Consider the following 16,412-nt stretch of genomic DNA (forward strand, 5'->3'; position numbering starts at 1 on the left):
TATATCTTAAACTTACATACCTTATGTTAATTCTCTCTCAATAATACCGGGAAAGAAAATAAACAAAGTGCCCTGTACAACATAACTTCAGAGCTATACTGGGATGACTGTAGCCTGAACACAGTAAGAACGCAGCTTGTTTCCTGGAGCAGAGCGGACAAACGCCCCATCTCAGTATGCAGGGTGGACGCCTGCGGGGGCCGGGGGCGCAGTGTCTGCTTGGCTGGTGGCTCGGGGTTAGTTTACATAAGGCCCGCGTCCTCTCCAACCCCAGATCTGCGCGGGGAGCTGACAAAATCTAGGCTAGCTGGGCTGACGACCCTCCCCGCACTGACCGACCCCGAGATCGCCCGGGCACTTGCAGCCGCCGGCGCCCCAGCTCAGAAAGGCCTACAACACCTCGCCGGCTCCGACTCTGGCCGAGCAGGCGTCACCCGAGATTTTAAAACGGTGACGGGCGCCACCTGGGCCCTCCGACTCAGAGTAGGGGTGGGAGCCCACACCAGTCTGAGAGCGCGCGGGGGCGGCTAGTTAGAACGCCAGGAGAGAAGCCGCCTCAGGTTTCAACTCTGCGGGCCAGCCCTGAGCCCAACCTCGTCCTGCGCGCGGGAGCCTGCCCAGAACTCTCCCAGGGAAGCCGCGCCCTCATTCCCCGGGGCGACACTTTTCCCAAAGCCCAAGCGATCCCAGGAGACACGCCTCCCTCCCGCGCGCGCGAAACAGTTCTCCCGCGAGATCGCCCCTCCGGCTCCGCCCGCCGCTCCGCCCACGAAGGGCTGGGATCGAAACCCGACCCGTCTTCAGCGAGTTCCCCGCCCTACACGAAGGCGCTGTCTGAAACGGCTTCTTCCACCAGCCAATCATTTCCGCCAGCCACTCATCACCGAGTTCCTCCATCTTTCCGCGGCAACCGACGTCCAAATCGCCGCTCTTCGCTACATTAAGGCCTTCCGTCCTCCGGCTGCGCACGCACATCGACGGGGACGGGGGTGGGAGGGGCGCAGGCGCAGAAGCGAGATCTCCGGGGTGGGGGGGGAAGTAGTCCCTAAACACGTGGGTTGGGCTGTCCCGCGCGCTGTTGGAGCTAGTGGATCCTCAGTTTTGGTGGTGTCCATCGTGGGCAGCGGACTAATAAAGGCCATGGCACCGGCGGAAATCCTGAACGGGAAGGTGATCTCCGCGTAAGCACCTGTCATTGTTGTTAGAGCATGTTGGGCTGCAGGCGAGGGTTCTGAACGTAGTGTGCAGGTCCCTACGTTCCCATTTTTTTTGCTGGAGGGACACATGTAGCGCAAGAGTAAGGCCAGCCGCGTGGGGAGGGAGGACATAGTATTGAACCCGTCACACCTGAAGATCGGTTCCCTGCAAAGAATGGGGCCTTGGGCACAGTCCGCGAGTTTCTAGAAGGGCTGCCTGGTGCCTGGGCCCGCTGGCTATTGTGTTTTGGACCAGCACTCTTAACCGGCCCGACTGTGCTCCCCAAAATGCAGCTACTGACGGCTTTCTGCTAGAAGAGTGTGGCTGGGACTCTCTGAAGCTCCGTAGTCAGAACTCATTAATGCAGTTTACCCCTCAACCTGTAATTCAGAGGTGAGGAGAAAAGAATGAGGTGAAAAAGCTTGACAAGGTCATAAGGCTGATTAGTGATGGAGGGATTCCTTGTAGCCATGGCTTTCCCCACTACACTTGAGTCATCATTTGCTGAGGTGGAACGTAATAAATTTCCTTTTCTTTCAGTTTCATGCCTAAAAATCTTGTCTCCCTTCAGGCCCTAGAGTTACTTTCAGATTTGGCTCTTGAGTCCTGCGACTGTTCCCTATTGCATTTGACTTCTGTTTGTTCTACCTCTACAGGAAATCTAAATGCTTAACTAGTGGACACGATTGCCAAACTTACTCCCAGGAAGTGCACCCTGCTGCTTTTTGTCCGGGAGGTGACTAGTGGAAAAATACCAGAGTAGAAGAGGGAAGGATTTATCTTGTGTAACTCTCCTGAGGTTGATCTTGGGACCGTTGACCTCACCAGTTACTTAGTAATTGGCAATAGTAATTGTCCTGTGAACTTGCCAACTCTGTGAGTAAAGGTTTTTGAGTGTGTTAGGGAGTTGTTGTTGGTGAAACCCACCTGGGGCAAAATGATTTTCCTGGAAGGTAAAGATGGTGGACAAAGAAGGTGAAATGTACAGTAAATGGTAGTGAATCTATCACGTTGGTAAAGAAGAACTCCAGACATTTAGACTAGAAATCACAATACTTATATCTGAGTGCTTTTCACCTTGTGCTGTGCTAAACTGCATTGTTTCTGCTTGACTTTGCTTTTTGTTTGCTTATAGTCAAACCTGCTCCCTTTACCAGTGGCTTTTTCTGATAAAGTCTTCCTTTTAGGGGCGCCTGGGTGGCTCAGTCGGTTAATCATCTGCCTTCGGCTCAGGTCATGGTCCCAGGGTCCTGGGATTGAGCCCCACATCCAGCTCCTTGTTTGGCGGGAAGCCTCCTTCTCCCTCTCCCACTCCCCCTGCTTGTGTTCCCTTTTTGCTGTGTCTCTCTCTGTCAAATAAATAAAATCTGAAAAACGAACAAATAAACAAAAATCTTCCTTTTAAAAAGACTGTTTGAGGGGTGCCTGGGTGGGTCAGTCGTGTAAGCATCTGCCTTTGGCTCAGGTCATGATCCCAGGGTCCTGGGATCGAGCCCCACATCGGGCTCCCTGCGCAGCGGGAGGCTTGTTTCTCCCTCTCCCACTCCCCCTGCTTGTGTTCCCTCTCTCATTGTCTCTGTCTCTGTCAAATAAATCTTTAAAAAAATAAAAAGACTGAAGAGTTAATTTAGGCTTGCTTTCTTGCAGGCCACTGAGAATAGGTGCTCAAGGGATATGGTTTTGTTGAGTGAGAGCAAGTTAAATATGTTTGTTTGCTCCATAAAGGCAAATATATGCATTGTCTTGTTTATGTCTACATCCCAAACACCTAGAAACCTTTCACTCCTTAGTAGTTGTGTGGCTTTAAGCAATTTAGTTAACCTGTCTATACGAAAACTTCCTCAGATGTAAAATAAAAATAATATCTAGGCCATTGAGTTGTTAGGAGAATTGAATGAATTTTTAGCTGAAGAGCATTTAGAATTGTTCCTGGCACATAATAAGTGTTCAATACATGTTAGCTGTGTTAATGATTAGAAATGAGTTAATGGATACATGGATGATTGATCCTTTTTTTTTTTTTTAAGATTTTATTTATTTATTTGACAGAGAGAGACACAGTGACAGAGGGAACACAATAAGCAGGGGGAGTGGGAGAGGGAGAAGCAGGCTTCCTGCAGAGCAGGGACCCCGATGTGGGACTCGATCCCAGGACCCTGGGACCATGACCTGAGCTGAAGGCAGTCGCTTAACCAACTGAGCCACCCAGGCGCCCTGATTGATCCTTTTTGACAGTGATAGCTGCCTTGAGGTCAATTTCAGTGGTTCTCAACATGAACTCACATTAAGGTGGCATTAAAGTCACTCAGGGAGCTTTTTGTTTTTATTTATTTTTTATTTAAATATGAAGACATAAGTGAGTGTGCCTATCACAAGTATGCAACTCAATGAATTTTTTGCAACTGAACTTACCTGAGTAACCCAGATCAGGAAGTGACATTGGCACCCCAGAAGCCCTCCTTCCTATACCCTCCAGTCACCACCCCCACAAAGGTAATCATTATCCTGACTTCTAATACTGTAGATTAATAATGCCTGTCTTTGAACTTTATATAAATAGCATTGTACAGTATAAAGACTTCTGTGTCTGGCTTCTTTCATTCAATTAACATTGTGTTTCTGAGATTATTTCATATTGCATGTAGTTGTAGTTCATTTATTCTTATTGCTGTATTGTATTCTACTATATGAATTTGCCACTATTTACTCATCCGTAGACATTTAGTTTCTAGTTTTTGGTGGTATGAGTTGTAACTGCTATGAGCATTCTTTTTCTTTCTTTTTTTTTTTTTTTAAGATTTTATTTATATGAGAGAAAGTGCGAGCAGGGGGAAGGGCAGAGGGAGAGGGAGAAGCAGACTGCCCTCTGAGCTGAGAGCCCATCATGGGACTTGATCCCAGGACCCCAAAATCACCACCTGAGCTGAAGTCAGATGCTTAATTGACTAAGCCACCCAGGTGTCCCATGAGCATTCTTTTACATGTCTTTTGGTGGGACATATACACATTTCTGGTGGTTACATATCTAAGAGTAGAACTGTAGAGTAGTAGGACAAAAATGTATGATCGGTTTTAGTAGAAATTGCCAGTCTTTCCAAGAGTTTTGCCAATTTAGTCTCATAGGGTACTTGTGAAAAATATCAGTGCTTGGGTGCCCACACCAGACTGTTTTAATTGGAATTGCTAGCAATAAGCCACTGCATTCAAATATTCCCTAAATCTTTTAAAAGCTCATTTCTGTGATTCTAATGCATCCTGAAAGTTGAGAACCACTTATTTAAAACCTTAGATGTAAATCTAGTTCTCATCATTGAAGTATGGTAGTGATTTGGTTATAAGGGTTGAAAGCATTTTCTGGGAAAGACTGTTCCAGGTACTAGAAGGGCACCAGCCTGCTCAGAGTTGACTTGGCTTACCTTTTAAAGCGATCAGTTAGTTCCTACTAACACAATTTTATTTTTTTATTTTTTTTAAAGATTTTATTTATTTAATTGACAGAGAGAGACAGTGAGAGAGGGAACACAAGCAGGCGGAGTGGGAGAGGGAGAAGCAGGCTCCCTGCTAAGCAGAGAGCCCGATGCGGGGCTTGATCCCAGGACCCTGGGATCATGAGCTGAGCCGAAGGCAGACGCTTAACGACTGGGCCACCTAGGCGCCCCGTTACTAACACAATTTTAGACTAAGATCTCTTTGTACTTACAGAAGATCTTTCTTTCATGTGTTAATAAAATGGCTCAGAGACTGCTGTACCGTGGCACCTTGACCTTCATGGAGAGCTTGACTCCAGGATCTGGTACTAGTCACAGTTCCTCAGAGAGAGGGAGCTTTGGAAGGGGGGACAACCTTCTTGGCTCATGGGGTCATGCAGTACCCCCAGCAACTTGTGCTGAGGCTGCAACAGGCTTCTGATTCTTGGGCTATGGCTCTGGGGGAATCTGAACAAGAAGGTACTTCTTACAGGGCGCCTGGGTGGCTCAGTTGGTTAAGCGGCTGCCTTCGGCTCAGGTCATGATCCTGGAGTCCCGGGATCGAGTCCCGCATCAGGCTCCCTGCTCAGCGGGGAGTCTGCTTCTCCCTCTGACCCTCCTCCCTCTCGTGCTCTCTGTCTCTCATTCTCTCTTGCAAATAAATAAAATCTTAAAAAAAAAAAAAAAAAAAGAAGGTACTTCTTACAGCTTGAGTAGGTTGGACTCCATGTGCAGGTCTGGGCAGGGTGTCCCCACCTGTCCTCTTTTACTAGGTCAGGGACACTCTTGAGGGGAAAGGTAAATGAACTTCTTACATGGCAACCAGGGATCCTGGAGTCCAGGGAAGGGGTCCCCTATTCTCCAAGTTTGCAGGTCAGCTTTCTTGGTTGCCCGCAACTGTTGGTCCTCCCTAGGGATCACTTTGCAAGCCTTCAAGGGCCCTGGGCAGTCTCTTCCCTGATACAGTGTTTGAACTGTAAAATTTCTTACTTGGAGGGAGAAAGAGTGGGACAGGTCATGAGTTCCACAGTCAGAATTTCTCCAAAACCCAGTTCACTCAGTCCATCCCATCCTGCAGCTCAAAGTGATGTGATTTGGCCAAAGGTCACTAGGCTGGTTAATGGCAGAGGTTCAGCTGGGACGAAGTCTTTGCCCAGTACATGGTGTTTTTCACTCTGTCAGGCACTTACTACTTTGCTAAAAGGAATTTTGTAAACTAATCTTTTCTTTGCAACAGTCTTCCTTTCACTGCCATGCTTCCCACTCTGCTGAGAAAGACCATCCTTGAGTTTGGTCTACTTTTATTCTTCTTCCTTTGTACCTTCCTTGGAGCTAGGACTAGACAGAGTTCATCGTTCCAGATTCCATCTCTGCCTGTTCTACCCTGTGGGAAATCTAGTTGCCCAATTATCTCCCTTTGGAAGGAACACCCCCATTTCTCCCTTAAGGGGAATTCTAAGACTGTATCCTGAGTTTGACAGTTGGGAGAGATCTGAGGTTTAGAGGCAAGTGTGTGTCATTTTGGGTATTTATTCACTTTTTCAACAAATACCTGTGTGTCTTCTGTATGCAAGCACTTTTCAGAGCCTAGAGACTATGGCAGTGAACAAAGTAGCCCAAAAGCCTACTACTTCTGGAGTTTGCGTCCTCTTAGGTAGACAGAGACAATAAAATAGGTACAAAAATGTGAAATGGTGAAACGTGCCAAAGGGAAAACCAGAGTAAGGAAGAGGAACAGAAATTTCTGAAGCATGGGGGGATTGTAATTTTATTTTATTTATTTATTTATTTATTTTTTTCATTCCCTACTTTTTTTTTTTTTTAAAGATTTTATTTATTTATTTGAGACAGAGAGAATGAGAGACAGAGAGCATGAGGGGGAGGAGGGTCAGAGGGAGAAGCAGACTCCCCGCCGAGCAGGGAGCCTGATGCGGGACTTGATCCCGGGACTCCAGCATCATGACCTGAGCCGAAGACAGTCGCCCAACCAACTGAGCCACCCAGGCGCCCGGGGATTGTAATTTTAAATATGGGAATTAAGCTCATACTTATCGGAAAAGTGACTTTAAGGCAAATATTTGAAGGTGGTGGCGCTGGAGGCCTACCAGTGTTATGGGGAAGGGAGTTCCTGACTAAAAACACAGCCTGTCCATGACCTCACTGGTTATTAAATGACTGCCTTGGGGTCAACAGTGATGGCCCCAGAGAAGCCGACTGAGCAGAGTTGCTGAGTGAAGTACACTGTCATTGGTGGTGAGAGCCCACCCTGGCTTAACAGAGGTGTCCTCCTAAGAGATTCATAGGGGCTGCGCCTGGGTGACTCAGTCAGTTGGGCATCTGCCTTGGGCTCAGGTCATGATCCCAGGGTCCTGGGATAGAGCCCCGCATCAGGCTGCCTGCTCCGAGGGGAGTCTGCTTCTCCCTCTCCCTCTGCCATTTCCCCTATTTGTGCTTGTGCTCACGCTCACTCTCTCTCTCTGTCAAATAAATAAATAAAATATTTTTTAAAAAGATTATTCAAAGGAGTGGAAATTAGATGGAAGAACCACCCTGGTCTGGTTTTTAGGCTAGAAATTACAGTTCTTCACTATGTGTTCTTTTCAGAGTGGGGCCTACTGAATCTTGTGTGATTTGTTTGCCCTTCCCTTCTCTTTGTTTGCTATACTGGAGTCCTCCATTGGTGGCATTTTTCTTGGTCAAGTCTTCTTTCTGGAAAGACTGGTTGTGAAGAGACAGGGGTTTGCTGCTTGTCAGGTCAGTGAGAGAAGGTGCTCTTAGTTTTTGTAGATTGAGCAGAGCAGGTTGGATAAGTCTGTAAGGTTCCTGCGGGCAGTATCCCCAGAGCTAGATACAACACTGCCCTCTCTGGGGATCCCTGGGTAACTTAGTTTACCTCTTAGCGCCTTAGTTTCCTCATCTGTATGTTGGAGTAGTAATGGCCCCTAATTCATAAGGTTGTTGAAATTAAGTGAGTCATTACTTGTAAAGCATGTAGAGCATTCCGTGGCACATAGTAAGTTTTAATGAATTGGTCCTTAGGAAGTACCTGTTGAGTAAACAAGTCGTGTTTGTATTTATTCAGGCTGTATTTTTGGCAGCTGGCTTACAACCTTGAACCTTAAAATTAGAATTTATCCTACTGGTCATAGATAAAAATGGAACCATGAGCTATACATTTAGCTCCAGGGCCAGAACTCTTTCTGGAAACAGAATTTGCTCATCACAGGGAAGGGCTCCTAAATGTTGATAAGCTTTTTATTTTGTCCTGTAGATAAAATACCCGTAGACCCTTCTGTGCTTAAAAAAAAATTTGCCTATAATGAGATCCAAAGTGCAAGCCTTTCACAAGTTATCTGGAACCTTGAATGCCCAAGCTGGCTTGAGTCTGGGAGCCTTGTAGGGGAGCAGGTGGGACCTTGTGCGAGGTTGTAAATAGCCAGGCTCTGGAGTATAGTTACCCCTGGCAGAGTCTGGAGCTGGCAGCTGACTTCTATGATCAGAGCACCAGTGAAGGTCCTGACTGAGGACGTGGCCAGGAGTAAATGTCCTCATCCATCAGGAAGGTTGGCGTCAGGCAGCTTGGGATTTGGACAGTGGGGCTTTGAGTAGGGGCGTGTGTTGTCCCCAGTGTATCTCCATTTGCATGAAGAATCCTCAGGAATGGGGCGCCTGGGTGGCTCAGTCGTTAAGCGTCTGCCTTCGGCTCAGATCATGATCCCAGGGTCCTGGGATCGAGCCCCACATCGGGCTCCCTGCTCCGTGGGAAGCCTGCTTCTCCCTCTCCCGCTCCCCCTGCTTGTGTTCCCTCTCTCACTGTGTCTCTCTCTGTCAAATAAATGAATAAAATCTTTATTAAAAAAAAAAAATCTTGGGCGCCTGGGTGGCTCAGTTGGTTGAGCGACTGCCTTCGGCTCAGGTCATGATCCTGGAGTCCCAGGATCGAGTCCCGCATCGGGCTCCCTGCTCGGCGGGGAGTCTGCTTCTCCCTCTGACCCTCCCCCCTCTCATGCTCTCTCTCTCATTCTCTCTGTCTCAAATAAATAAAATCTAAAAAAAAAAAAAAAATCTTCTGGAAGAAGGATTATCAGCCTGGCCTAACATGGAGGAGGGTCCCTGGAGCAGAGGGTTAAAGGCCCCCTCCCCTTTCATTGACCCTGGTAGGGGCTGGGCAGGGTCGAGATGAAGGCTTTGTGTGGCCAGGGCAAGTCAGTCAGCCTCACTTTCCTGTTCCATACTGTGGGGGGTGGCGATAGCCATGTTTATATCCTGGCGTTGTGGAGAGGATTCAAAGCACACAGGGAACATGCCTGTGTGCTACTGTAGTCGTGAACGATTCTCTGACATCTGATCCACAGTGCAGAAAGCCCCAAGCACCCCTGCGCCGTGCAGTTTGCTCCCCCTGCTACTTTCCCATAAGGTGTCTCCTGGCACCCTATAAATCCATGAGTTTGAAGGAGTGAGTGGCTAACAGGGCCACAGGCAGGATCCCTCAGCCACCTGGGCCACCTCGCCAGAAGGACTAACGTGACCAGGAGTTAGAAGGCTGGTGGCAGGGACTCTATAGTGCCTTCTCCTGCCTTGCCAAGGGCTTGTCGCTTGCTTGCTAAAAGGAATTGCAAGCTTGTATCCACTGGATTTGGCTCTTCCTGTTAGGAGATGAATGGACTAAGTAATCTGTTTGGAAGGTTTCCAAACTGCTTCTCTTCAGAAAGTCATTTTCAAGGTTGTAGATAAGGCAAACCTTCTTGCTTTGTAGCTAAGCTTTTTTTCTTTGCCCCCTTGATGAAAAGCTCTTCCCCTGGAGCCTGGGTAGGAGAGGTACAGCTTTGAGTTGCTGGTGCTTGAGGAGTATGAGGAAATAAGGGAGTGTTTCTGTAAAAGGTTTTGCCAGAGCCTGTAAGAAATTTATCTTCACTGACTTAACATGATAAACGGTCTTTCATTTTGGTACCCAACTACTAATCCCTGTTTATTTTAGTAAGCAGCCTTTTAGACCTAAGCCCTTTTTACCCAAGGTTTTCCTTTAGCCTTCTCTAAAAGCAGAAAGCTCAGGTGAGGCTTTTCTCAGATAAGAGCTCTTAGCCTGCTCTTCCCCTCCAAGTGGAGGCCCCCAGTCTGCCACCTTCTTTCCACATTCCCCTTGGATGATGATCCAGAGGACTGCTTGGGACTTGGGGCCATCATCAGCTCTGATGGCCAGATCTGTGGTTAATAGTGAGACTAATTCTGGGTGTTCGGCTCTCACTTACAGATCCTCATACTTGGGGCTATCATCCTGTGATGTCTCATAACTTGCTACCAACTAATGCTTACAAAATGGTGGCCTAGAGGCCAAATATAGTTATATGTTTTGTTGGGCTTACAGTTATTTTTAAAAATTAGATTACTTCCCAACACATTTATGTGTGTAATTATACTCCCAAATCTGGATGCCTGACTTTTTTAAAGGAGATGGAAGCTTAGCAATGCTGTACTCTCTACTCTTAATGTCACCAATTTGTTGGATCGGAGTAGAAGCTGCCCTCTCTCCCATATGAGGGGAGATGGAGGTGGGACTGCATTGTTCAGGAATCCTACCACACCTGGTTGTATTCACCTGAACTCTGACTCTATTCACCTGAACTCATTCACCTCTGAACTCTCAAAAAGGTCTCTTTGTGACCTTTCTCTAATGCACTTTTTTTTTAAATTTTTTTATTTTTTAAAGATTTTATTTATTCATTTGACAGAGACACAGCGAGAGCGGGAACACAGCAGGGGGAGTGGGAGAGGGAGAAGCAGGCTTCCCGCTGAGCAGGGAGCCCGGCGTGGGGCTCGATCCCAGGACCCTGGGATCATGACCTGAGCCGAAGGCAGACGCTTAACGACTGAGCCACCCAGGCGCCCCTCTCTAATGCACTTTTAATCCACTTTTAGATTCCTACCTTTTATGAAACTTTTCTTGATCGGTTCAACCTAGTTTCCCAGCTCCATTTGTTCCTTCTAGATCAGTGGTTCTCAAATGGGGCCAGTTTTGTCCTTTTCTCCACCCCAGGGCGCATTTGGATGTGTTAGGAGACATTTTTGGTTGTCGTATGGGGAGTGGCTGTGTGTTAGTGGCATCAAGAGGTAGGAGCCAGGGATGCTCCTACTAAACATCCTACAATGTACAGAAGAGACCCCCCCGCCCCCCAACAAAGCATATCTGGCCCAAATGTCAGCAGTGCTAGACTGATAAACCCTGATCTAGAAACTTAAGGTAAGTGGTTATTTTAGGATTGTGTATATGGATGACCTGTACACTCACTGGGAATTAGCAGATTCATTAGAAATTTATACCATTTAGCCATATTCATGTCATAAATACCAGGCAATTTACCTTGCTTAGGTCTTTGAGAGTTTGAGAGAATTGGGTGCAAGAATTTTACATTATAAATTTTTATTGGAGCATAAAATAGATTTACATTAAGCTTTCAAATATATATTTGAGGTACCTGTCAAGTTTAGTATATATTTACATTAATTATAATTCTTATTTTATTTTATTTATTTATTTATTTTAAAGATTTTATTTATTTATTTGTGAGAGAGAGAATGAGAGAGAGCACATGGGGGGGGGGAGGGTCAGAGGGAGAAGCAGACCCCCTGCTGAGCAGGGAGCCCGATGCGGGACTCGATCCAGGGACTCCAGGATCATGACCTGAGCCGAAGGCATTCGCTTAACCAACTGAGCCACCCAGGCGCCCTATAATTCTTATTTTAAATATTCTTCAACATAATGAAGGAAAGTGATGATTGACTGTTGTGTATACTGATATAATGTAGCTGTTAGTATTACGTCACGTAGCAGTGAAAACAATCAGTTTTTGAAAGAAGGTAATTTAGTCTTTAAATATGACTTAACTAGGAATTTGAAATATATGTATTTCTTGGAACACTAGGTGGCCTCATAATCACAATGGATTTTACAAGGAACTACGTGGTTTTTAAAAAAAATCTGAAGTATTTTTTAGCAGTATAAAAGTTGTTACAGACAAATGAAATAAAACAACAAATGAACAACATGAAAATAAAGCAAATAAAACATTTGTGTTGTACCACACTGTTAAAATCTTACAACAATAATCTATTTCTTGGGGGAAGAAGCAAAAGAAATGTGTGTCCTTTAGGAAAGCCCTACATACTGAAGATGAATGTCCTTCCTTTTTCTCTGATCAGTTACTAAAGGCTTATTCTGTGTATCTTTTTTTTTTTTTTCCCTTAAAGATTTTATTTATTTATTTGACAGAGAGAGACACAGCGAGAGAGGGAACACAAGCAGGGGGAATGGGAGAGGGAGAAGCAGGCTTCCCGCGGAGCAGGGAGCCCGATGCGGGGCTCGATTCCAGGACCCCGGGATCATGACCTGAGCCGAAGGCAGACGCTTAACGACTGAGCCACCCAGGCGCCCCTATTCTGTGTATCTTTGAGAATCATTTGAGAATTACTCTAAGCTTGTGCTACATTTCAGTGTTAACTGAGGCAGCTTTATTTTCAGCATGTAGATTTCTTAGTCAATTGGTTAAATACCCTCTACTGCTTCCTTTTTCCACCTACAGCTCTGTTGATTCAAGTACCTGTTGGGTTATTTTAGCAGTGCTTTTTTTTTCTCAGTCATAAAATGTCCCAAATTTGAAAATGAGCCGTCATGTTAAAGAATGAGTTGTAATTTGTAGTGGACTTTTCAGGAATAATTGTATAAGATTTTGGGCAAAAGAGATCTGGGTGACTATTTAAGGGTATTAGGACTCTTTGGGGGTAATGTGATTCTATAGGGATGTGCACCTTCAACTTTTATTGATTAGGCTCTTCTACAACTGTATGTGACAGAAGTTGACTTGGAGAAAACCAATAGTAATGCACATGACTCTTGTCTGTAGAGATTTGAACACATTTTGACAGGTTGAAATAGAAATGATTTCTACCTTGATTTTCGCCTGTTAGGAAAAAAAAAAGATAACCCCAAACATTGCATTTTATTGGCCAATAGCAGTGCTTCTCAACCTTGGATGCCATTAACATTTGGGCTAGATCACCGTTTGCTCTCTTGTGCATTGTAGGATATTTAGTTGCGTCTCTGGCCTCTACCCACTAGATGCCAGTAGCGACTTAGTTAAAACTGCATCTGTGTCTGTATCTAATTGGCCATGATTATTTTACTGGTATCAGTCTAACAGGACCAGAGACTGTAATGGTTTATTGCTACTTTGTCTCACCACATTCACTGGCACTCTAGTACAGATTTCTCCTACATTGAGATTGAGATAGATCTTCCCTTAGGTTTTAGAGAATGTTGATGCAGGATGGTAAGACTCTGGCATTCAGAGGTCTGCTATTCAGGGATCAAGGGAGTCTTTCCAAGTGCCTATTTCTGCCTCACTTTGCCCCAGAATCTTTACCAGGATAGTGTGACTCATGGGCCATGGCTAGAAATCAAGACATCTGCAACTCAAGGAAGTTTCTACTGATTTAGGGGGTTTCAGTGATTCAGAAATTGTTCTAGCATTTTAACTACTGGAAATAAGGAACTATAAAAACTGAAGAGTTTTCTACCATTTAACTCATCACAGCTGTCTGACCCTAGAAGAAAGGTCGATGAGGGAAGGAGTGTTAACTTTTCTCTCGGTGTATGTCTTTCATAGTTTCTTAGCTTCAGGCATGCTTGACACTTGGCTTTTGTTATTCCACTTTTCATTTGAGTTCTTCAGTTAGTAGCCATCCCAGAAAACCAAGGCAGGGAAAAATTTTTAAGGGACCATGGAGACCTAATTCAACTGTCTTGATTTTTTTTCCTTGCTAGAGCAGAAAACTTTCTGCCTGTTACTTTAGTGTTCTGATTCTTGTTGATTGTGGTTTCTGTACATTTTTAAATGTTTCATTGCTATTCTGATCATGTCTCATAAAGAGGCCTATGTGTTAGCTTTTAAACAAATCTTTCTAGTTGGAAGAATATCCCTGCTAATGCAACTTCAAAAACAATCTTGCTTCTTAGAAAAAGTTTAAGGGAGTCAGTGTAACTGATCTCAACCTATGATCTTTTTTAGAAAAAAATTTGCATACTTAGACCCATTTAAATTATAGCACAGAAAACCCAGAACATTTGGGGGCACCTGGGCGGCTTAGTTGGTTAAGCATCCGACTCTTGGTTTCGGCTCAAGTCATGATCTCAGGGGTTGGGGATTGAGCCCCACACACAGTCTGCTTGAGATTCTCCCTCTCCCCATCCCCTTGCTAGCTTGCTCGCTCGCTCTCTCTCAAATGAATAAATAAATCTTAAAGAAAACACAGAACATTTTGTTCTTTGCTCTTAACCTACTGGGCTGAAATATTTTCCACCTATACCCCCTTGTAGTACTGGCTTCTCACAGCTTGCTACCTGCTGGGTAAAAGTATTATTTTTAGTTGTCCCGAGACTCACTTTTTCAGGTCTTGGATGGTCATTATTCTAGAAACCTTATAAGATTTGGTAAATAAATTCACAGTATCAGTATGAAATCTGCTCTATGCCTTAAAATATTTGTGGTCAAATATTTGGAAATAAAGGTCATCAGTCCTTCCAACTCTATTTTACAACCCCCCAAACCTCAGAGTCATCTGTAGCCCTGGCATTTTCTCTGTGCTTCATGTTAATACATCTAGAATCTAACCACTTCTTGCCAGCATACCATAGATACAGTAGTCCAAGCCACCATCACCTCTGGCCTGGATTTTTGCACTTTGAATAACTTCTTGCTTGTGTCCCTGATTCTTACCTTTCTCCCTATAGTCTGTTCCCAATTCAGCAGCCAGGAGTAATCCTTTAGAAATGCTAAGGTCCTATCACATCAGCCATGTTTCAAGTCTTCTCATGGCTTCCCATCACATACACAGTAAAAGACAGGCTACCTCGGTCTACCTGATCTAGTTACTGCTTCTCCTGGGACCTCATTTACCTGCTCAGGGCCTTTGCACTTGCTGTTTTTTTCAGCCAGTTGGCTCTCAGAAAGCCACAGGACTGCTCAGAGCCCATTTCTATATCTTTGGGAAGAGGAAAGCCTCTCCTCCCTCGGTTACCAACATTATTGAGAATCTCAGATACAGGTTTCCCCCACGATTCGAAAGTACAACGTTCCTATGAAACCTTTCACAAGCCAAAGTGGCACAGAGCGAAGAAGCAGTTACCATTAATTTATATGGAAAATTTTTTGAGCCTTCCCAGACCCAAAAAATAACCTTGCTTGGGCTTTTCTAATACCTTAGGACGCCTCTCGCTAATAGATGCACAAAATAGTGCCTCTGTAAGGCCTTGCTGCAAAACAAACACTGAATGCTATTTTTGTTTTTTTTCCTTTTTTCATAAAAGGGAAAATCCTCTGGATTCCTTTCGGTTAGTGAGAACAGGTACTAACGGTTAGTGAGAACAGGTACTAACGTAGGTCTTTCTGAAAAGCGAAGTAGAGAAACCTGAACTGCTGGATTTTTACCATGGCTGTATCGAGCCGTTTTTGCTGTTGTTCCTGGTTATTGTCTTAGATTGTGCCTAGAGATGCTTCCCCCCCCCCCCCAGCAAATTTTGCGTGGGTTGGGAGCATTAAAGGAGAACCAGTAGGAACCTGTGTCTAGGCCTTTGCAATTTGAATAACTTCTTGCCTGTGTCCCTGATTCTCACCTTTCCCCCTATAGTCTGTTCCCAATGCAGCAGCCAGGAGTAGCCCAGCACTCCATCCAGTCAAGCAGGGGAAGCAGCCGAGACTGGAACTGCTGGGGCATTTCAGTGGCAGGCCAGGGAAGACATGGTGGCTCCAGTATTTCCTGTTCTCTTGTGTCAGAGCAGTGCTGTGGCCTCTGTTCAGGTCATATCCCAGTGAAACAAAATCAACAGTCTGTTCATTCTTTTGAACTGTACTGTTGTATAGGATAATTGATAACAATTGATTTTTAAAAATAAGGTCACTAGCTAGAAATACAGCTTTGAACTCTTAAGTATGACTTCTTGTATCATTCAACATTCTTACCATTGATGAGGCTAATCCAAATAATCTATTTCTTGTAACACCTGTGCCTATTTATGTCAGTGGATTGTAAAGTGTGGAGAACTGGATCAGGGAGTAACCACATTAGAAAGAGGGAAGAGATGTTTGCTAATGTCTGTAGTAGTGGTTAAGATGAAGAAAGGCAAATGACAAAAATGGTCCTTCACCAGAGACAGATCCTGTTCAAGTTCATGACTGTATCATAACTGGGCAAAGTGGGACTATTTTGAATATTTACTTAGGGATGTAATTTAATTTACTTGATGTCCTGTTGTATTGTTGAGAAGTTTCATGTTGTTTCATGAGAGGTTATACTTTTTTTTTTTAAGGTTTTATTATTTATTTGACAGAGAGAGACTGTGAGAGAGGGAACACAAGCAGGGGGAGCGGGAGCAGGAGAGGGAGAAGTAGGCTTCCCGCCGAGCAGGGAGCCCGATGCAGGACTCGATCCCAGGACCCTGGGAGCACGACCTGAGCCGAAGGCAGACTCTTAATGACTGAGCCACCCAGGCGCCCTGAGAGGTTATACTTTTGACCTTGTGTTAAATTTTTTTGTAAGGAAAATTCTTTTGTGAATTAGAATATAATTTATAAATTCATACTGACTTTGGAGTGGGATTCATTGATTATCATTCAGCCTTATGTGGATACCCTGTGATCATCTTACCAGGGAAGGTTGAGTGGGTTTGAGCTCTAGTTCTTTACTGCAAAATTTTTT

At 44.9% G+C, this 16,412-nt stretch overlaps 1 protein-coding gene across 2 annotated transcripts in view; it reads left to right on the forward strand.

Moving 5' to 3' along the window:
* Positions 1 to 1,023: 1,023 nt before the first annotated feature.
* MTHFD1 (methylenetetrahydrofolate dehydrogenase, cyclohydrolase and formyltetrahydrofolate synthetase 1) overlaps positions 1,024 to 16,412 on the forward strand; it is a 67,334-nt gene continuing 51,945 nt past the window's right edge. For both annotated transcript variants that reach the window (XM_064571161.1, XM_064571162.1), the window contains exon 1: positions 1,024 to 1,181. In XM_064571161.1, the coding sequence (XP_064427231.1) occupies positions 1,141 to 1,181 (41 nt within the window). In that variant the 5' untranslated portion in view covers positions 1,024 to 1,140. The remainder of the gene's footprint in view (positions 1,182 to 16,412) is intronic.

The sequence above is a fragment of the Mirounga angustirostris genome, unplaced genomic scaffold, assembly GCF_029215605.1.
Source record: "Mirounga angustirostris isolate CCGP_5_RB_7025 unplaced genomic scaffold, mMirAng1.0.hap1 SCAF_9, whole genome shotgun sequence".
NCBI classification, from domain to species: domain Eukaryota; kingdom Metazoa; phylum Chordata; class Mammalia; order Carnivora; family Phocidae; genus Mirounga; species Mirounga angustirostris.